Here is a 23,895-nt window from a genome sequence, read left to right on the forward strand (position 1 = left end):
ATTTCCCCATCAGAACTTCGCGCAGGGCAAGGGAGAAAAAAACCTACAAGGGGGAAAGAAGGAGGAAGAGAAAGACAGAAAAACAGTGATAAAGGGGGAGAGCAAGGATGAAAATGAATCTGAAAGAGTGAGATAAAGAGTGCGGGAGTACCTGGTGGTGGATTAAAAAAGCATGGGGTAGAATTGAGACTACATAGCCTTGGTATTCGGCACCCCGAACTTTGATAGCACCGGCTGCAGGCTTTTAAACAAAACTTTGGGGACCAGCACATATTATATTACAAAATAAGCACTGCATGAGACCCAGATTACTATTCTTTTGCTCCAGTGCTTTCACGTCATAAAGCAATGCAAGCAACAGTATCAATGAACTTTTGAAAATAAATGTTTTGCTCTGATAATTTGATGGAAGCGCATGGCAAAATTGCTGTGCGTCGCATAGTACAGAACCTGTCTTATTGTGAAAAGGAGGCGCAACGGAGCAGGCTCACTCGGGCCTCGGTGTACCGACGGACAGAGCGGTGCACTTTTCCTGAGCAGTTGCCAGTGAAAGGTTGGTTGACTTACCCAGTATTCACGGGTGGTCTTTACTTATGATACACTTGACTTAAGGAATTGGACCCAGAGTATCCTTTTTCTGTTTTTTTGTACGCAGCAGCTGTTTCGAGTCCTGACGAAAGCCGTGCCATATTTGTAGGCTTTAAGGCTGAAACATGTTGACAATTATCACTATCACCATGGTCTAAAAAAATTTGTTGACTACTGGTGCACTATCATTTTAATTCTAGCCAAGGACGCATTATGAACAAAGCGGTGCTCTGACGCTCTTGAGCTATTTTTATTCTTACTTGCACTTAACATCACATAATTATAAATAACAAAAATATTTTCTTTTTGCGCTGCGCCCTCACTTATACTACTAGCTCGCCATTGTGGATTTAGTACATCCCACTTATTTGAACAACAAAACATCCTTGAGCTCCTCCCTCATTGAGAGGGAGTTGTAGCCCCCAGAGGAACTAGGGGTTTCCTCTGGGATGGAGAATCCCAATGATGAAGCATGTCACCTCTGGTGAGTGAGGGATTTCGTCCTGTTAAAGGATATGCCCACTGGTGTTTATAGGCGTTGTTTCACTTGTACATTTGGGATCTTTTGATCCATCTATGATATAGTAGTTTCTTACATTTTCTAAACTTTAGATCAGACCCCTGGGTTTCACTTAGTTCTTGATTCAGTGTTTTTTGGGGGAACAAACCCTGTGTGGTCTTCATAAATACTTTCCCTCAGACCCTCTGGTTGTCAAACCATTATTTGTATTTTGTTTACACTTGAATGTGATACTTGTATTATTATTTGAGAACATAGTTTAGAAGCCTTTTAAATAGAATATTATTTTGTTTGTCAAATGCTGAGCAAGTGAAATGTGGACGCCTGGTCTTTCTTTGGAATAACAACAACGGCATTTGCTAAAAATATCCTGCTTTTTGTCACCTATATTGCTAGTTTTTCCAGTGAGTGGTTCTTCAAGAGTTAATATTACCACTTCATTATTTTCATGTGAGCATGTTCATTTCACTGTTCTAAATTCCAAACATGTGTCTTCCTATAGCATCCTCAGATCCAGAAGGAATCCCAGTACATCAAGTATTTGTGCTGTGACGACCCTTGGACGCTGCACCAGTGGGTGACAGGGATACGGATTGCCAAGGTGAGAGTGTGTGATCCCTTCTATGCTTATTCCAGCCTAGTTCCAAGGACCGCCAGACTCGTGGTGGCGTGATGGTGATGGTCCAGCTACCGCTGCACCCGCGGCCCAACCGCCGTTTTAAAAATTGGGCAGTAATACCGCCTTGGGACCGCCGCCACCTGGGAACCACAATTCCCCGGCAGTGGCGCAGCGAGGTAGAGGAACTAATATGCTTGGTGGGGCCGCCGTGGTCCAGCCAAACATATTATGAGTTTCCCCTCCACCAGTGGTGTCATGAAGGTTCCTACTCCATGAACACATTGGCAGAGAGGAAACAAAGGGGTCCCTACAGGGCCCCCTGTGCCTCCTCTGCATGGGGTTTCATGTAGGGGGCACATTATGTGCATGTACCCCAGTTTTTGCAAAGCACGGACTTTCAAGTCTGTCATGCAGGAACCTTGTTGTGCGGTCCCATTGCGGTGCCTGTTTTCTAAGGCACCGCAATGAGACTGCCATGCCGCCCGCACAATCAGATGGGTGGCGGTGACCTTCGGAGGAGGGGAGCGCAGTGGTGGCGTACCACCTGCTCCTGCTCCGCCGAAAGACCTAATCAGGCCATAAGTATTTTACTAGTCCTTCCTCTCTCTCCTTCTCCCATTGCACTCTGGCCCTTCTAAATGTTTCATCTGTGATGCGCAGTTGCACTCCTCCCCATGCATTCTGGTCATTGTATTTATTCATAGTAAAAACCTTCACTTCTTTCTTTAGTGCAACTGTCAGCACTCCTTTTGCTCTGCTTGGAGCGGGTGAGAGGAGTGCAGGAGTGCCTCTTTCTAAGCACTTATACATTCTTTCAGGATCATTTCTCTGTAACTGTTCGAATAATGGTCAGTGCTTCAAGGGGACATCTCTCCAAGTAAGTTGCCATAGACAGTTCTCAACAAATACCTGACATTTATTAGAGTTCTTTCAGAATGTGAATCCAGTTATGGCCTTCGTTAGAAGTGGCCCGCTGTTAAGAGTGATATTTTCCAGTGACCTCTAGTTATCAGGTAAAAAATGGCAAATAACGTGATGATTTTGGTACTTAATGCACTCAGATCAGCAGAGCTCTGGTATTTTGCAGGCTTTGTTTGCATGTTAAATTCCAGTAGATCAGACCTGCTGAAGTTTATTAGGGTATATGCATCTTTGTCACCGGGTGTGATAGCATCTGCATAACTTGTCATTCTGATCCTTGCATAAACAGTTGCTTGCACAGGGTTCGGAAACAGGGGGAAGCCCGTCATGAGGGCCAAGTGTTTAGCAATTAACAACCCCCTTAACAAATGCACTGTGGCAATATGATTGTGTCTCTTGTCTTTATGCCCCATGGTGAAGTCTTTCTTTTCTTTCTGTGCAGTATGGAAAGGCGCTGTATGATAATTATAAGCAAGCTGCACAGAGGGCCGCCATGGCCACGCGATGGGCGAACCTAAGCAACGTGGACCCAGTAAACACTGCCGCAGGTAACGAACCCTCACAGCAGAAAGGACCTGCCTCGTCGGGTGAATTGTTTGCCCTACAGTTGGAAATCCAGGCACTGTACGCTTAATAGGATATTGACGCAAAGCGAGTGACATTTAGAGAGTACAGCAACATGAGTGTGTTCTTTATTGATTTGATTTTCAATCCTTGACTCATAAGAAACTGACTAGATTGAATCTCAATCCCAGCAGCGGCATTGATACCTGAACAGGGATAAAGAACTCCCAGTCCTTTGTAATCAGAATACTGCAAGCTCGGGAGAGCTCTGTGACTGGGACCTCACTAGTACTTCCAGTAGTACACCTGAAAAGCTGCACTTGTCACAGTTTTTCAGGCACACTGCCTGTGTGGCGGCTGGCATCTACGGGGAGGTGAGGGGCAGGCATGCATATAAAATAAAATAAATAAATAAAACGCTTACTTTACTTGACAGGACTGCCTCGCTGTGGACGTCCTTGTCGCTACTGCAGTCCGGCCATCAGGAAACTCTCTTGACCAATCAGGGCACTGATCTCACCAGCATGAGAGCAGTACCCTGATTGGAGGGAGCAGCCTCACTCGGTGCTCCACAGTGCTCTGGAGGCATGCACATGCTCTAAATTAGCTATCTTAAGCCAGCTGGGTTAGAGATGTGCATGCGTGGCTGGCTGTCGCCAGACGGCCGGGCAAAAAGACATATGCACTTTCAACAGTGCATACACAGCCCACCCTCCTCCCTGCTGTTGTCATGCAGCAGCGGCCCGCCCTTGTCCTGACACACTGTTCGGGACGGGGGAGGAAAAATAAAATTGAAGCATATTACCAGTTCATTTTTTATCTAGGGGGTATTTATTTGGAGCAGCCCTCCTCGGCTCCAACGGAGTAGCCACCCCTGCGCACTGCTGCAAATGCCATGTGACATCTACTATTTAATGAATACGAAGTTGAACGCAGGGTGCAATCCGCATTAGAGAAAGGCGCACTTTTTTTCGTCTACACCGGGAAATCTTTTTACTCACGGACAATCCCATTCCCCTCCACCCAAACAAAGTTTGGAGGTGTCTTTCCAGTCCTGGAAGGAAAGTTATTCCAGCCATTTGCTGCAGTACATCTCTGACATGTCCAGGGTTGGCAGGGGTTGGAGAGGCATTTCTGAATTCCAGCACACTCGCAAGTAATTGGGTATTCACAAATCTCAAACCATGCTATAGTCCATATACACACTGCTCCTTGCATGGGTTTTACTAATGCACAACTGTATGTAGTTGTGACATACAATTACATAGTAGTAAAACCATTTTTACCTGAAAGATACCGTTTTGTGGATAGCTGCCTGGCAAAAATGAAGCTTGTCGGAGCAACTTGTTATTGTGGCCTATATTTGCCTCCAAGGCAAGTTATTTTCATGATTTGAAACTCCTAGGAGGTCCACATAAAACAGGAAGATACAGAGAATACAAAATATCAGCATAAACTTAATATCATTAAACCACTTACTCCCTACGACACCATTAATTAGCTAGCCAGAAAACGAAATTGTGCTGAATCGTTCGTAAAAAACATCTAAAAAAGTTAAAACTTGAATACAGATCATTTCCGTTGGCGGATTGAACAATAAATGCATAGCTTCAGCAGTTTTACGGGCAGAACATTTTAACAAGCATTGGCATAGCCAATAGGTCTCGCCTTTGGGACCTTATAAGTGTTTAGCCATGCAACAGTTGCATAACTAAATACTTATAAGGTCCCAAAAGCGAGACCTATTGGCTATGCAAAGCGGCCGTGTGCCGCGAAATTGAAGGTAATTGCGGTAAAGCGCGGCACGCGCGCCCGCGCACATGCACTGTAGCTCTAGGCTGGCCTGGTAGCACTTTTTGGAGCCCTCTGAATAAGTCTCGCCAGACCAGCGCATGCGCTGGGTCAGGCGAGACCTAAAAACAGAGGTTTCAACAGCTTAAGATTATATTACAACAAAGCTGGACAAACAGGGCCGGCTTTAGCAGTGGTGGCGCCCTGTGCGACAATGTTTGTTGGCGCCCCTCAATGACCACATCTACCACGGATTTCCTCTCTACTACCATTTAACAGTGCTCCTCGAGTCTCCATAACCACTCTCTCTCAGACTGATTAAGTTTTATAGCACCACTCATACCAGTGTAGGGTGTCAGAGCACTTTAAATCACCACACGTTGGCACAGAAACAATCATACATGTGTATATCAGTGTATAGGAAATGTTACATGAGACAGAGAACTACAAGGTGTAGGAGTCACATGCCATCTAAACTGGTAGGCAGTGTAGTGTAAGAGTCCTTGGTCAGGAAAAGCTCAAATTTAAAACATAACATCATTGTTAGGGGTTCTCTTTAATAATAAAAATTGATGTCTTCTACCCGAATGAACCCTTTTTGCAAGTTTAGGATAATGAAAGACAGGGCAAAAAGACATCTAGCGCTAATACATATCTTGCAGTTTGCGTGCAGCTCTTTGATGACAGTTGATAGCTCACTGTGCTATATTAGGATTTTAACTTATAAACTGTAACAGAAGTAACACAGGATCCCTGGGGCACAAGCAGCAACCCACTGACCTATTTACATTATGTGTATTTTGTGCTCTGCATGGTACACATTCTTTGCAATAGGCACATTAACCCACTGCACTACCTTACCACCAGTTACAACTTTCACTAGACAAACCTAGCGTCTCTCTTCAGCAGGAACATTAATCACTGGAGTGATCTTGACGTTTTTATTGATGGCTGAAAATTGCTGGAAGCAAGGAACGTGGCAGGAGCTGCTTTTAAAACAAAAATAAACTTGCAGCCAGGGCGCCCCCACCCCTAGTCAGCGCCCGGTGCGGTGGCACCGATCGCACCGCCCTAGAGCCGCCCCTGTGGACAAATAAATAGAACATGTTTCATTTCCTGGACCCCACTATTACAAAAGTGACGTGCTTGAAGGACCGTACCATTGAGACCTAAAAACATTTAACATAACGATATGTAGTGTCCAGAAAGGTCTGACCGTATGGGCCATATTCCATGGCAAGTAATATTCTTTTGCTTGCAGAGACGCGTGTCAGATAGGGGAGATGGTGGCTGGGGTAGGGCAGGACCCCACCTGTGTTCCCAGATCTCCCTTGGGTCTGTAGAAACCCATCGTAGGCTGCATAATTCTGCCAGGCACCACACAGGCTTCGAAGCTAGGGTCTTAACTGGTTTTGACATCAGGGCAGTGGTTGACTATGTTTTGAAATGGTGTTCATGCTAATGATTTCCTAAAGAAGCCTTACATAACGAGGAAAAACCCTTTTATTCATACATAACAATATTACAGATAGTATAAAAATATAAAGAACATGGATTATACATACTTTTAGAAAATAAACACTCAAACATATTCTTAGGGGTCCACCACCCACTACCACCACTGGCGTGGTCCACTTTCACCATAGGAGCAGGCCGTTACTTCATAGGGACCTATAGTTCACACCATAGGATGGCCGTGCTCTGACCTGGCTCTTCCCTATCTTGGCAGATAGAACCTTCCAGGTGCTTGATCACACCTGGTACTCTGACGATTTCCCCTTTCATTGTGGGGTACCTTAGGGGTTTTCTCTCAGCCTCACCCTTTTTAAGTTGTACCTATGCCCCCTGGTCGAGATAGTCCACTCCTTAGTGTTATCGTTGGTCTCATACGCCGACGACACCCATTCAGTGATCCCAATCTCTGTGGTTAGGACCTTAGTTATTGGTCCTGTTCTCCTCTGGACAAACTTCGTTTCCCCTTTATTTACTAGAGACGTAGTGGCGTCCTATACATATTTGCTGGCAGTTGACACTTTCTTCCCTTGCTTTGAGGGTTGGTTTTTGTTAGTGATCTCAATCTCCCCGGATCCTAGCTCTTGCCACCTCAGTCTGGCTCCTTATCTCCAGGAGGTGGCCAAATGAATGGCCAACTCTAAGCTGAAGCTTAATGAAGAAAAGACAGAGGTGATGATACAGAGCAACAATTTTAATAAAAAGCCTCCACCCTTTGTGCCAGATTGTCTGTCGAGTCTCCCCAGTCCTACGAAGGTGATTAGGAGCCTTGGAATGTGGCTAGATGCCCATCTTACCATGGATTGCCAGGCAAAGAAACTCGCGACCACTTGCTTTCGTATCCTGAGAATGCTTAGAAAGGTATTGAGTTTGCTTCCCTTTCTTGCTCGAAGATGAATTGTCCAGGTTCCTGTTATCTCACGTCTCAATTATGGTAATGTTTTCTATCTAGGTCCGCCAGCTATGTCCTAAAGGGACTGCAGACTATGCTGAATGCCGCTGCTCTGGTTCTATTGAATGTCCAGAGGGATCAATTTGTAAAAAGAGCTTTTAAGGACCTCCTCTGGCTCCCAATTCAGCAGAGGGTCCAGTTTAAGATCCTCTGCATCCTGCACAGAGTGTTTCACGAGAATGTCCTCATTTTACTAAGACCACTAGCCATCCCCTACTCTTCTGGAAGGATACTCAGATCTTCTTCAGCTCATCTACTGCAGGTTTCTAAGTTACGCAGATCCCATTAGGGTTGCCTTTCCTTCTCTTTTCAGGCCCCCAAACTTTGGAGCACCCTTCCTTTGGAAATGCGTGCACTTGTCAATGAACTCACTTTTCGCAAGGCCTTGAAAACGTGTCTATGCAGCAGTTAGCCCAGCGGAGTGCTGGCTTAAACAACTTTTTACTTCCTTCTGACTGTCCTAGCGTGGGGAAGCCACCGGGTAGCCATGCATGATATAAGACATGTGGAATGGAATAGAATAGTCTGATTGAAGCAGTACTTTGATTGTGGAGACTTCAGGGCACCTATTACAATCAGCCACAACCAATGTACCGATTCAGTCTCACTATACGGAGGTTCCAACTTCCTATCAATGCTTAACACTTCGTATCTGGGATTATATTTCTTAATTACTAAACGTCAGTTTTTAATTCTACGACTAGTAGGGGTGGCTCCTCCGCTAAGGCAGAAGAGCATTGCCCCACTGCTCTCACAGCAGTGGAAAAGGGAAAAATAAAATGATATAACAAGGTTATCATCATTTTATTTTTCGTTGCTGCAGGGCTGGGTTAGGGCTGGGCGGAGCTGGTGGCTCAGGGAGGTGGACTGGACTGTGCACACTAAGTGCGCATGACTGCTTGGCCGGCCATCTTGGCCCGGCCGAACCGTCATGCGTATTTTGCATGTTCCGCACAAGGTTCATTATGCAGCCTGGTGGAAAACATGCCCAGGACCCCAGTCTCCACCTGAGCACCGATCTATGGTGCTCAGACCAATGACAACGCTGCATTGTGATTGGCTATGGCGAGCCAACCACATGCTGCATTGCAGCATTGTGATTTGCTTTGGGAACCCTGTGTGCTTCCGGACTCTTCAGCAATGACGGAGGAGGGACGGAGAAAGCCGCAGTGGTAGGAGGTAAGTGTTTTGTAAACAAAAATATTTTGGTCCCCCCCCCCACTGCCTGCCAGCAACCACTGACCGATAGATGGCACACAGCTCTCATAACAGAACAATATTCACCAGTGCTTCTCCTTATAATCCATGAGAGGCTAGGCTGCTTGCAGCCTCCGGGACAAATGTAGTGTCTCGGTCCCCTGAAATAGGTGCTTGTGGCACCGATCGGCACCAGCTCAAATTAAGTACAGTGTGCAGAGGCTGCCAGGTAGGTTTTGAAGGAACAAGTTCCAACAGAGAGGCTGCAGTCACAGAACGGCTTTTAGAAGATAGCATCACAACAATGGCAGCAGTCGGGGGTAATACACTTGATGACAAAAGGGCAGTAACTCCGAAAGCAAAAGGAAAAGTGATGACTTCAAAAGATCTAGTTAGTGTTAGAGAATGGCGAAGCAGCCTGTTGTGTAGAAAATACTGAAAGGCGTGGGAGGTGAGATGGGGGCCAGGCAGCAGCCAGGGAACAAAGGGGGGGGGGGGGGGGGCATTGGTCCCTTGTGGTCTCAAAAGAAGTGGGTGTTCCCAATGCAGACATTAGAAATGGAAATGCCACATTAACAGCACTAAAGAGGGCACAAACCATTTGCAAAAGCTATAATCAGAAGTAACATTGTTTTCCTGTAAAACACCCAATGAAATGCAAACTGCATTGCCCACAACCAACCTCCGAAACTAACAATCGCCCAAGCAACCCAACCATGTAAACCTTCAAATATACCCTCATCCTTCGCTGTGCCAACCAGATATTTCCAAATCTAGGAGATGCATTTACTAATATCATAATATGTGAAAAAGAAGTAGCCCATTATGATCAAAATAAAAAAGAGATAAAATAAGAATTTTAATTTTGAGTAAAAATTAAAAGCCCATTACACACTGCACACGTGTATTTTTCATTAGTTTAGGATGAGCGTTGGGATTAGGATTAGGGAAAGGCTGACTGCAAGGATACGGTTGTGTTTAGATTTCTTTTACATGTAGCGTAGAGTTTGGGTTTAGGGTTATGTTTGGGAGGAGGGATGTGTTATGGATAGGAATTGGTTGAGGGTTAGAGAAGTAAAAATGGGTAGGGGTCTGTCTAGTGTAAAGATTAACATTTAGTCTGTGTTTATGATTAAGATTTGCGATAATCTGTGGGCTGTAGCTTCTTCATAATTGTCAATGCAATATAAAGTGCATTTGCTTTTTAATGAATTCTGTACAATGAGTTGTATTCATATTTCTTTTCTAGCAAAGTAATGTGCCAAATTCCTCCCACTCTAGTTTTTTTGTGTTTTTTTGTGTTTTTTATTGCATATTTATATAGCGCAAACTCGACCCGAAGGTATTGGAGCGCTTTACATAGCACCGTATGTACATTACACATTCAGGCACGGGGAGATTAAGTGATTTGCCCAGAATCACATGATGTGGACGCGACCCCGAGGCTCGAACTCTGGTTTCCTGCACCAAAGGCGGCAGCGCAGCCGACTGACCACATCCTCTCCCCTACCTACCGTAGTAGTTATGACTACACTTCAATCACCATGCCAAAAGCCTATGCACAATCTAGTTCTCAGATCACTCCTGAAAAAGACCATCCCTGGGTTTTGGGAACTCTAGAAACAGCCGTGGCCCGTGAAGATAAGAGCGGTGGGACGTTAGGGCCTGGTTTGAGGGTGGGGGGGGAGGGGCTTCAACAGACATCAACGAGCGAAAAATAGTTAATTTTCCCTCATCGTCATCTGTCGAAATCCCCCTCCCACCCAGCCCCACCGCTCTTACCTGCATGGGCCATGGCTGTCTAGTACGTTTGCCAACTTCCTCCAATGGATAATAAAAGGGGAATGGGTGGAATGCATGAATTCATCTCAGTCACTGGTAATTACTCAGGTCACAATCTAGTCCATGTTTTTTTGTAATACTGTCACTCTAAACAAGAACCACCCTCTAGCCTGTCCTCCAATTGATGTCCACAGTCATTGGGAACTTGGTGATCTTGCATCTATAACATGTCATAGAACACGTATATATCATATATTCCTAGTATTCTAGCCCAGATATTACAGACATCATCCAGTGTTCTGCCTCAGGCAACATCTTCATCCAACAAGAGGAAAACTCTTCAACAATGTTCATAGTCATGTGCCTGGCCGATATGTCGACATCGTCTCCAACTATACTCTCATTGAATGACTGCAGTCGGGAAACAGCCTTTAAAACGAGGTTTTTACCTCGTTGTACCTTTACCATGCATTTCTTAGCACGCATATTTTTACCACGAATATGCATTCACAACGCATGCCAATACCACGCATTTAAGTAAGTTGGGGAGTGGAATACATTGTTTTTAAATCTAAAAACAATACGTGGTATTGGCATGCGCTGTAAATACATATTCGCAGTAAAAGCATGCATGCTAAAAAATGCCTGGCAAAGGCATACGATGTATTTACCTGCGTTGTACCGTCGTACAACCAGACAGACTAGACTGCCAATACTCTATTTGTATATACACCAGAGCGAGTCAGTTCATTTGTGAATGAGAACAGGTCATGATTGACACTTTTTTTTCTAAATTAGTCACTATCACCTGTTGAGCAGCCAAAGTTCTAAGCTTTTACCCCTCCAGTTCAGCGTACGTATGTATGATGTCACAGGTTTCCTCCCGGATTTCAACCTCACCGCCTACAAGGTCACATTAAGGACTCTGATAGCTACATAAATGTCTGTGTCTTTATCCCTTATAACCATTTGCTGTTGTATCTAAACACTCTTGAGGAATTAACCCCTTCGCTGCGGCGGGAATTCTGCTGCAGCGCTGGGGGGTGCGGGGGGGCAGCGCGGTGGCGCTGTGCTCATGACGGAGCCACTCCGTCATGAGCCACGGTTGAGCTGTGCTCATGACGGAGCGGTTCCGTCATGACTCCGCCCAGTTGCGTTGTCCCCCCGCACAGGCGGGGAAACAGCGCCGCGTGGGCGGAGCGTCCGCCAACGGTCGTGGCATGACGGAACCGCTCCGTCATGAGCACACGGCAACCGTGGCTCATGACGGAGCGGTTCCGTCATGAGCGGGGAAGGGGTTAAAGTGGCGAAGGTGCCTCTACTATAACAGTTCCTAGAAAGAAAGCCTTCTGCATGGTCTAGATCACCAATTCCAAACCGCAACACACTGACCACCCCATCCTCATACATTCTTCAACCACACCGCACCCTTTGTATCTTCTGAAGACAACTAGGTTGTGTAACTTTACACTGGTTGTTGGCCCCGATTAGAAGTTGCATGGTACTTGGAAACAGTAACATCGAATGTGATTTTGCCGTTACTGTGCAGTAAATACACACAAGTATTCTGCCATAACTAGTAAAACCAAATGGAATGTGGAATTACTATGTGGGATAATTTTTTACAGTCATTAGCCACATGGAATTTCCAATTGTATGGGTTTTTAACACATACATTTGCCACCTGCCCTCAGCAGTTGCTAAATGTATGCAGTGGTCTGTGGGGTGGAGCTAAGGGAAGGGGTGGGATTTTTCCAGCAGGGGTGGCATTTTGAGCTACTTATGTGAAAAGGAAACTGTGAAATGAGGCTTGACTGCTGCTGCACCCGCCACAGCCTCATGCAATTTCCCCAGCTTGAAAAACTGAATATGGTTGCACACCACGAAAAGAGAGGTGTGGAAAAACCAACCACTCTGCATCAGGTGGAGTGGCATTCCGTGGGGTAATGTTGCTCCACCTGACTCCGAATCGGGGTCGTAGTTTATAGACCGAAACACAGTTTGTGATCAGGGGAGCCTATGTCCAGAATGGCAAAGCGTTGACCCAGAACTAGATGGTGAGAAGATTTAAAACGGTATATCTTAACAATATGTGCGGTCTCCACACTGGGCTCCCTAAATCCCATGCGAATGAACTAGTGAAAGTTCACACCACAGCCACAAGGTTCAATGCTGGCCTAAAAAATGATGACCATAGAGATGTAAATGTTGTAGACTTGTAAAGTGCACAGCTGCCCCAGCAACGGGGCGTCCCGGCGCTGTAGACCGCTGGGGAACCCATCCTGGCTATCCCTGTGAGATGGTCCCTTTCTGGGTATCTCCAAGGTGAAACCAGGCATCCTCGGCGTCTGTGGGGGGCCGTTGTAGAGATGAGGCAAGCTTAATGCCCAGAGTTGCCGAGTGTGTTCCTGGTTAGAGTAGGCACCGAGGCGAGAATTATTGAGTCCGTTTTGACCCTGGTCCACGACAGAAATGCACTATTTACAGTCTTAAAATACTCGACTGTTTTAACAAAATGTCACCCCTGCTCTCTGGCAGGAGCCGTTTCATAGACAAACCCCACGAAACTGCATTTAACATGTAAATACACAGATAATCTCCTAAAACGAGGAACAGCTTCTCCAAGTACACAGCATCCTTACCAACCCTCGCTCCTTCAGGAAGGCAACTTTATGTTCATGCATCTCGATCGGATATAAGGTCCCAGATACAGAATTGAAAAGAACAAAACGAGCAGCGCCACAGAAGCATCTGGAGAACTAGTCACTTCTACCGTGGACGATGCAAAACATCTGAAAATACACGAAATGTATTTACATTGAGCAACCAGACTCGTGCATTTAAAGCTGCGCTGGGGTTAGGTCTGGAGGACTTGGTAATTTCTCTATTATTTTTGGAATAGAACATTGAGTGTCTATAATGGAAATATATGGAGCAGTGCCAATGGAATATCTAAGTGATAGGATTAACTGCAGCCCTTTGCTTCAACTAAGATTATTTCTGCATTCTAATAGGACGAAAGTGCCCTGTCTGCCTCAAATTGAATCCGTCAAAGTGGAAAATCATTACTGTGGCGATGCATCAGGCTGCTTTAGCTATGTTTTTTTGCATTAGGAAAGTATAATTTTGAAATACCTTGAATATTTCAAAAATACATTAGCAAAATTATCATTTGCATGTCTGTGCCTCAGTAAATGGTGGAATTACTTTTGCTTCTACCTTTTGTGCATGTGGCAGAACAATTAGGACCGAAGGGATCTGTGTGTCGTTTGCAGCAAAGTGGCTCAGCGAGTTGATGCATGCCGCTGACATCTGCTGTTCTTTGCAGGTCACTCCTTTGACTGCTGGTAGGGTAACTCAGTCTTGAGCTCTTCTAAGACTGACGGGTTGAGTTCCATTACATTTGGATATGGAGACACCTGTTATCTGAAGCACTTAAGAACTTATTCCACCTGACCAGCAATCGCGGATGGTAACTGGGCAAGGGGGTGTTGTATTTGCTGGGCATGCAGTTTCCGTTTCAAGTTTAGGTTATCAGAATGAGGAATAACGTGCTAATATTGGTAGTCACGCTTTCTGGAGTGGGTGTGATTTACCCACATAAGTAGGGAGTTAGATAAGTTGTATTAGGTTTATTTATAGTGAGTGCAATGCACAGAGTGCATTACGTGCAATGAGATAGTGTGCAGTTTTTTTTCTACTCTCTTTATGATTGTTTTATATTAATACATACCTTTTATACTATGCAAAATGTCTAGTTATCTCCTGCTTTAGTCTTTAAGCATTTTTGAAATTGTAAGTTTATAATTCTATTAATTGTAAAAATAATATATAATTCAGTTTTTTTCATTTTATACAGATCAATGGCAGCTAAACATTAATGCATCGAATTACACAACCAGGCACACACTTAGAAACCCAGAGACTTATCAATACAGACACTCACATACCCAGGCATACAGAAATGTAGACACTGACATAACCAGCCAAACACTAACGCATCCAATAACACATCCAGTCACACACCGACGCTCAAACTGAGACACCCAGAGACTTACCAGTGTAGACACTGATACACCCAGGCTTACAACAATGCAGACACAACACACCATTCCAAACACTAATGCATTCAATAAGACACCCAGGCATACACTGACACATACACTAACACCCAGAGACATACCAATGCAGACACTGACATGTCCGCACATACAGCAATGAAGACACAGCTGCACCCAGCCAAACAGTAATGAATCTAGTAACACACCCAGGTACACACTGATGCATACATTAGCATACCAGGCTCACACTGATGCATATTATAACACAACCAGGCACATACTGATGCATACACTAACACACCGAGGCACACACTAATGCATCCAATAACACACCCAGGCACACACTGATGCACACAGTGACACACCCACTCTCACGCTGATACATTCACTGACACATTAAAAACCCAGAGTTAGCTCTTTGAGTAGATGGTGGTTCTAATAAGAACTGGTTTTTTTCTAGAAGGGTTTTTAACAGTTTTTTGTATTTTTTCCTTTTTATTTTTTAACAAAAAGTGAACAGGGGAGTAAAAAGGGTAAGAATGGGGAAGTGCAAAGAAGCAACTGGCTTCAGTCTTCAAAAACATTATGTAGTCACTGTAAGCACAATAAAAACCTAACAGCAATGCGTCTTCACTGTATCCAGGAATGCTCCCACAGTGAACATTTTTACTGTGACACACGTGCCATTTCGCACAGTGAATAACCATGTCACTCAATTCTTCACAGTCAGCTGGTATTCAAATGAGTGCAGCTGATGACGGTTCACCTAAGGCTGCTGTAGAGGTCGACTGTTCTGCTGCACCTGCTCTCGAATCATCTGGTTGTAGACCCTTTCATGAATTTTAGGTGCTTCAACATGGAACTTGTCCCATGTGAATACTTCTTTACAGTGCCTCTGGATAACTGCTTGCTGCAGATATTGCACTGCACATATTGTGCTGTTGCCTTCATTTCCTCCCAAGGTACAGGAAAGTGTGTCCACACATCACTTTCTTTTCTGCAAGGTGATGTGCCCTCTTACTCATCCTCAACAGGTTGTGGATGCAAATCTTGGATAGACGATGTAGCTACAGCTATTGTTTAAAATCGGAGCACTACTGCTTCTCAATCTTCTCTCTAGAGACTTCACCGGAGAAGCTTTTGGATGTGGTTTTCCATGTGCAAGGGTGGGGTCTTAATATATCCAATCAGAGGACAATATCTGGGTGTGCTTGCAAGTGAATTCTCAAACCTGGTCCATAAATTTGCGGTTGCGCGAAAGTTGCAAAATGGGTAACTTTGTTAGAAAACGGATTCAAGGTGGTGTATATATACTTGTAAATATGTCCACACTGATTTAATTAATGACAATGGAGGTGTGTACATAGTCGCAGTAATCTATCAATTGAGATACAGCTCCAGACCGATCATGTGATTGAGATAAAAAACCATAGAGTAGTAGTTCATCTAAGTTTATGGACCCGTGAAGGTACCGCGGGACCCCAGAAATATTTTTTAAAATATAACATTTGTTTAATTACATTAAAAAACTTCATTTACTTTACATTAACTACATATGTGATTTTTTTCTTGTTTTTAAACATATAATAAGTATGTTTATATTACTTTACATTAACTACATATGTGATTTACACTTAGTATTAAATAAAAAACCACAAATTTACAAAAAAAAACTAAACATTTGAGGGACATAATGCTTTAGGAATAGAATTTGAAAAACCTTTGAAATTCACTTTATTAGTCAAAGATTACGGGGACGTTATAAATAGGAAATAGTAATTTAAAAAACCTTAAAAACTCAATAAGGCTCAGATTCCACTCGTACAACATCATAGAAATTCAGCAGTTATAATTAAGCTACTATAACTTACTCCCCCCTAATGCACTCATGACACGGTCAGTGACATCGCAGTTCCGACATACAACAAAAAATCTATTCGCATCTACCTTTCGATATTTTGTTCCTTGAGATTCTGTCTGTGATATTTATGCCTCTCTGTATTCTTAGGCTCAATATTCAGTATAACATCCTAAAGTAACGAACAGGTACTAAGCCGGATTTTTTTTAGAAGGGGGTCAAGCGAGGCAATCAAAAAACTGACTCCAGGAACAACTGCTACCCAACTTTCCGTTGCCCTATCCTAAATAGGCTACTGGTCCCTGAATTTTAAAATATCAGTTCCCAGCAGGGCATTGAATCGTGGGGCAGCAATCTTATCCATACACCATTAAACTGTAGGTGGCAGATATCGGCCTAAGCTTTGCCTTCGTTGTCTATGATGTGTATCGCAATACATTGGTGAAAAATCACCCCTTTGCTAGTAGCTGCATTTTATATACATGACTCATATTCCTGTTATATTGGCATACATTGAGTTTTGTTTACTTTTTTGAGTTGATTACTCTAAGGGGTTGCCATATTGGTTTTAAGCCTGTGTGTGATTTGCAAAACCACAGTCTTTGAAACCACAAAAACACAAGACACAATGTGATAAACTTACTTTGTGAGTTAAAAAACTCTTTTTGACTAAAAGTGTTTTTGAGACTATTTTCAAATGACAAAGAATACAGGGCGTAACATGGAGGTTCACTTCCTCTTAGGAATTTGGCGTTGTTGGACTTGGCCCTTTCTGCAGGGTCATCATCAAACTTTTGCCTTCACCCTCCAGTTTTCTCAACCATTTTCTAAGCTTTCGGGAGTCTGTGCACTATGTTAAAGTGCTTGTGCTCTCTCCTTAAAACATGGTAGAATTGGCTTATACCCAATTGGACTATTTAATTTACTTGTACGCTTCTAGTAAAGTGGCACTACCTGTGCCCAGAGCCTGTACATTAAATGCTACTAGTGGGCCTGCAGCGCTGATTGTGCCACCCACTTAAGAAGCACTTTAAACATGCTTCGAGCCGGCCATTGCAGCCCTGTGTGCAGTTTGTTTTAAACTGCCATTTCGACCTAGCAAAACAAACCTTTTGCCAGGCCGAAACCTTCCATTTTAATACATATAAGTCACCCCTATGGTAGGCCCTGGTCAACCTAGAGGGCAGAATGCAATGTATTTAAAAAGTAGGACATGTTCTTTTAAGTTTTACATATCTTAGTAGTGAAACTTCTTAAATTCATTTTCACTACTGTAACGTCTACCTCCCCCATAGGATAACATTGGAGTTCCCCTGTTACATTTTGTAAGTCTAATTTCCAAATGGGAACAGGTTATTAGTTCATGTTTGGTGTCTTTGGAATTGTAATGAAAAATCCTAACTCATGGTGGAGTTGGATTTTAAATTACAATTTTTAAATTGCAACTTTTAGAAAGTTGGCATTTTCCTGCCTTAGACATTTGTGCCTGCAGCCTGTTTCTGGGTCACATGACTGAGTGTAGTTGACAGTTGGGCATTGTGTATTCCTCCTAGACAGCCACACACAATGGGTGTGACTGGGTGGGTCATAACTGGCAGGATGGGCGGGAGGAGCTGGGCTCAGCCCCACTTACTTGGGGTCGTACGTGATTCATAAAATAGAAGTTGCCTCAAGGCTTTGGCAAGAATAAGAAATCTGAAATTTTTCATGTTTAGTCACCATTGAACTAGAAGAAGCTAAATTTTTTGGCCTAGATTGAAGGACACAACTTTTCAAGTCACCATCTGAGAGAGGATGATGATGGAGGTATTTATTTTCAACTGAAATGCTCAAAGTCTTCATGAATGTACTCTGAGTGGTGCTCTGCTCCTAAAGATATATTTGAATTGGGGGGCGGAGACTACCACCATCTTGTAAGGTTGCGGGTGGTGCGAGCTACTCTCGGAACATGATCCCCCAGCCTGCTGCAGCCACCGCACTTATGCTCCAAAGCCTGCCAAGGAATCCCTAGGGCTCGAGGACCCCAAAGGTGCCCTTGGAGTTTTGTATTTCACAGATAGCGAGTGATGTGCTTGAGGAGAGGAGCCTGCCGTCCAGAAGACCCGCTGTCACTTCCCTCTGCCCCTGGAATTTGTATGATTTGATGTAATTCATACTTTATCTTTGGAAATAAAAACGAGAATGTAGTTAATTTCACTCTATTACTACAAACATCTTGCTTCCTGTTTGAATGTGCATAGACCAGTGGTTCTTAACCTCTTCTGTGCCCATGTCGAGATGGTCTCGTCATGGAGCACAGTCGCGCTGTGCCCATGATGAGACTATCTCGTCATGACACCCACCCACTAGGGAAGCGCCAGGCACAGGAGGGGAAAAGGCCTGGCACCCAAGGGGCTAACCTGTGGTCCGGGGACCACTGGGGGTCTGCGAAGCCTACTCAGGGGGTCCGCGACTGCTTAGAAAATTAAATAATATTAGCAGATTACTAAAGTGTATATAATGCAAAATGTTCAGGTGAAAATTGTAATACATTCTGCAAGCGTGAAGGAATTTGACCAATTAAGGTAGTATTCTCAGATTGATTCATAGGAGCAGTGCAAGTGCTTCACACAGCACATATTATGGATAATGAGTGGCCTCAATTGAATTAAGTAAAGCTCCAATCTTCCCATTAAAATTCCGATTTATTTATATTTATTTGTGAATTAAATATTTCATAATTTGTATATTTGTTTGATGAATGTTTATGTCTGTATTTTTCATGTATTGTTTTTTTGCTTCAATTTATGCTTAGGCCGAGGTCACAGGTTTTCAGTAATAACTGAGTGGGGGTCGCCGGATTCCAATAATGATTCAACTGGAGTATCTAGGTTCCAGTAATCATTATGGTGGGGTCCACAGAACACATAGGGTTAAAACCCACTACTACTGACTATATGAAGGTCTGCCAGGCAGAGGTGACTGACATCTGTACAGCCGGTAGGCCTGGGGCAGCCATTTTTATTTCAACCAGAGCCAAAGCACTCTGTCCAGTCACAACGCCTTTCTATCGGAAATTCTAATCAATACGATATATCCTGGTTTGAAACCAGATAAAAGCATGGATTATATTTCCACTAGATAAAATGTCACTGAATAATGTAGCATTTTAGAATCCTGCAGAATTGAATCACTTAACATTATGATTATTTTATCAGCGAATATGAGTTTCATTCTCCCCCTTGTGCCTGTGTTTCCAGGTGGAATTCAGCCGAACGGACAGGTCCATCAGACGGTGACGCCCATCAGCTCAGCTTTTTCAGAGGCCTGGAAACGAGCCGAGGAGACGAAGGTATGCCACAAACCAGCTGCGGCGAAACGTCATAAAATCTCGAAGAGCCTGAAGAAAACTCACATTTGTTTGAAAACGGCACGAAAAGCATTGGCGGGGTCTTTTTACTGAGCCTGGATGTGCGCGAGCGCCTCCTTTCATCTACACACTGCTCCCCCTCCCTACATTCAAAATATGGTGAAGTGAGGCGGGATTAATATTCTAGACAGGTTGCATTATGAACCGGATTTAACAGTTTCAAAAAGGAAATGTGGAAACATAAATGTGCAACAATGGTTTCTTGTATATATGTTCAGGTTAAATCTCATGGTTTACGCCTCAACATTTTCAGATTTTCTTACATTAATCGCCCTTTGTCATTTTAATAATAATTGTAAAAACTCGCCAGATTTGAATTATTGAATCTATAGGAGAAATCAATTTCACCTATATTTAATGCACAACAGCAAAATGAGGAAACGACCTAGGGCCAGATGTACGATGGATTCTTGCATGCGCAAATGGGTTTTAGACCCGTTTGCCCATACTAACAAGCTATGGCCCATGTACTAACCCTATTTTGCGAGTCGCTAATTAAATAGCGACTTTCAAGATAGGGTTAGCGACTCGCTATTAGGAAGGGGTGGTTTTAGGGTGCCTAATAGCGAGTCTGAACCGGTCGCAAAACACTCGCAGTTTACCACCCTCATCAAGAGGGTGTTAAACATTCGCAAACAAGAAGGGGTCCCCAGGGGACGCGTTCCCCTTTGTGAATGGGTGCACAAACATTTTTTCAGAGCAGGCAGTGGTCCCAGGGACCACTTACCTGCTCTTAAAAAATGAAACAAAAATGTTTAATTTTTTAAAATTCGAAATGCATCCTCTTTTCTTTTAAGGAAAACGGGCTGCATTTAAAAAAGAAAGGCTTTATTTAAAAGCACTCTCAGACATGGAGGTCTGCTGACCCCAGCAGGCCACCATCCCTGGGAGTACCAGCCATTCCCAATGGCGTCACAAAAATTAATATGCATGAGGCATGCAATTTGCGACCCCATTGGGAATCGCAAACAGTGCCTCAGACACTGTTGTACACTGGCAATTGGAACTCGCAAATTGCGACTCGCAATTTGGCGCAATTTGCGAGTCACATTTGCCAATGGTCGTACATCTGGCCCTAAATCTGTATGGCTGACTGAAATACAAGCAGATTAAGCGCTGTAATGGACAAATGTACGTCATGTTTCAGCCACAAACTTCTATTTTCTCCAAAAACCGAATAAGGGTTACTCCCTAATGTGTTGTGCAGGCGTTCACATAGCCTAAAGAGACTTACATCGATTTATTTGTCTCAAATATGGCCTATGGACGCAGCACAAAATTGTGAAGTGCTGCGCGACCATCCGCGCAACCCTTAGTAAATCGTGACCAATCTGCGCAACCCAAGAAATGAGGACCTAACTGTTTCTGATTCTCTCCATTTCCACAATCCCATAACCTGCACACCGCCTTGGGTAGATTGTACTATGAATAATGAGAATATGAATATCTTAATACAAGAATATTGCAGCACAAATATTGAAGATCAAAATATCGATCTGTATAGTGCTTTTACAGGATGTATATATTTACTATTCCTATCTTCACATTAACGTACCTTGAGGGTATGTATAGATCGGCACGGATCATAAATGTAGAGTTAGGTATAGAAAATCTATACTTTCAGACCTTTATATATTTTGATTTAGATATTTGGTCCTCAATATTTCTATCCCATAATATTCCATCTTCGATATTCAGGGGGCACACCCTAGTGCGGGTTGTCAATGGGGGTGTCCAAAATCAGGCCTGCATTCAAAGCCAAATGACACAAGCTATGTTTATCACTCAATTTATGCGATAAATGTACTAGGCCCAGCAATACTTGGCAAGTATTTTCACTTCTGGTGACAATCAAGTACAGGGGTCTGGAAACAGCAGTGCTTAATTTGTGCTGTCTTTGCCGGTGCCATCCACTGGCACTTGTTTATAAACACCGGCACTTAATTATGAATATTCACCACATGGTGGCATTGTCTGTCTTTTTTAAGCCTAGTGAACTGTTTCACACTTCATATACTTAATAAACATAATGAATTAGTGCTTCTAGTCCATCGTTAGCACTCAAGGTGGCCTGGAATAGTTAAAATTGTCACACTTATGCAAGCTAGGCCCCGGCACCTACCCGTTTACAAGTTAACCACTGGGAAACAGCCTGTAATGATTGCAGTTGTGTCTGCAGCTTTCGATGCCTGCAGCGGTATAAGGCCGATGGCCCAAGCCTCCTATCGCTGGAAAGCAGATGGCTGAAAGGCAAACACAAGGGAGAGGCAGATTTGATAACACTATTTCTTAAACTCCCTGTGAAACGACCCATGTCTGAGCTTTAGCAGCATCATTACCTTCCAGCATTATCTGCAGATGCAATGGAGTTAAAGCATATCATGCCAGTGGTGATGCTTGCATCCAACGTCCCAATGCTGAAATGAAAATAGTTCTTCAGCACAGTAATTCCCTCTGAGGAAATGAAACCCTTGCTTTGTTTGAGAGGCAGCTTAAAATACTCTAAAGAAAATTGATGCTTATTAGCAATCAGATATTAAACAAAGCATAATCCTCTCATTGATCTGCCCTCCATACAGGAAGCAGGGGAAAATAATGGTGATGTAGGTGGCGGCAGCCATGTTTCCTTGTCTACGCTGCCAGTTCGGGATTCCTATTTGTGCCGAGTGTCCAAGGGGTCACTATTTCCCACTTCGCCTGCTGGAGTTTTATCTTGCATCTTTTTACCCTACTCTTTTAGTCTTATCTAGGGAAGTTATGCCACTGTTTGATCTACTCCTCACTTCACGCATTAAGGGTCCTATTTATCATTGTGTTGTGCCGCCCTTGCGCCACGCAAGGGAGGCGCAAGGGTGGCACAACGCTAAAGTAAGATTTATCAAGCTGCGCAATGCCTCCTTGCGTGGCCCTGCATTCCTTGATAAATCTGGAGTAACGCAGGACAAATCGCTGCGTTGCGTTACTCGGTCCCAGGGAGGCGTTCAATGGTTGGAGCGTGGGTGCTTCCACCCATGGTTTTTGACACATTCCCAGAGTTACCAACACTGGTAAATCTGGGATTGCGTCAAAATGCTACGCCTTCCCTGGGGAGGAGCAACAAGAAGAAATATCTTTATTTCTCCATGTTGTATCCTCTTTCTCTGCATCATGCAGCATCCTTAGAAAGAGAAAAATTCCTATAAGGATTGTTTTTGTGCAGGAAGGTGCACCTTCAACAATCCTGCCTACAACGCAGGTACCCTTGCACTACGGTGCCTGCGTTGATGCTAGGCAGCCAGAACTGCGCTAGTGCAAGGAAAGAAGTGGAATATGCTGCATCATGTTAAATACGCTCCATTCCTTTCCTTTCACTCAGCGCAGCAAGGTGGCTTGTTGTGCTGCATGAAAGTTGGTTAAATATGCCTCCTAAGTTCGATGGAGTATAAAATGGTGGGTTATGTATTGACCCCAGTAAAAGTCCATCCATGGAGGAATCATGGAACTTGGCAGTATTGCAAGATCTGAAGCACACCACCGAGGCAATTGCCAAAAGGTTGCATTATATATGAAATGCCTACGTCCATTGACAAACTCATGAATAAACTGAGGGTGAGACACATGGGTGAACAAAGATGGTCTCCAGCCTTAAGTCTTCCACATGAGGTTGAAGGATAAACACCGTTAGTTTTGCAACTGCATAGTGTGTTATTGATGTGCTTCCGGTCCCACACTGAGTACATGGAGGAAAGGATGGATGCACCAAATATTCAACACTTGTGTGTGACTCTGCAATCCCAAGAAGCAGAGTCCCTTACTGGGGTGATCTGGAGATTTCTGGTGGAGGCAGTCTTGCCTGAGGACGTCTCTCCCCAGACTGTACTTCAGAGAGCCCGCAGGCTCAAAACTAAGAGCAGTAAGGACACAGCTAAAACCAGAGACAGGTTACTGATTTAGGGGTGCCTTCAGAACGGAAAAGTGTTCTGTGTGCTGTGACTACTAATTCCCCACCCAGGAAAACGGTCACCCATGCGCTCGTCAGCAGCAGACCCGACTACGGCAACGCACTCTATGCTGACACCACCCACAAACTCCCAAATAAACTGTAGACCGTTCAGAACGCCTCTGCCAGACTCATCCTGAAC

The 23,895-nt window shown here is 43.9% G+C and overlaps 1 protein-coding gene across 1 annotated transcript in view; it reads left to right on the plus strand.

The window, feature by feature from the left end:
* The window catches only part of APBB1IP (amyloid beta precursor protein binding family B member 1 interacting protein), a 788,839-nt gene that overhangs the window by 724,851 nt on the left and 40,093 nt on the right, over positions 1-23,895 (plus strand). Inside the window, exons 12-14 of the mRNA XM_085631699.1 lie at positions 1,611-1,709; positions 3,091-3,196; positions 19,605-19,696. Of these exons, the coding sequence (XP_085487825.1) occupies positions 1,611-1,709; positions 3,091-3,196; positions 19,605-19,696 (297 nt within the window). The remainder of the gene's footprint in view (positions 1-1,610; positions 1,710-3,090; positions 3,197-19,604; positions 19,697-23,895) is intronic.

Source organism: Triturus cristatus, chromosome 10 (genome assembly GCF_964204655.1).
Source record: "Triturus cristatus chromosome 10, aTriCri1.1, whole genome shotgun sequence".
In the NCBI taxonomy this organism is placed as follows: Eukaryota; Metazoa; Chordata; class Amphibia; order Caudata; family Salamandridae; genus Triturus; species Triturus cristatus.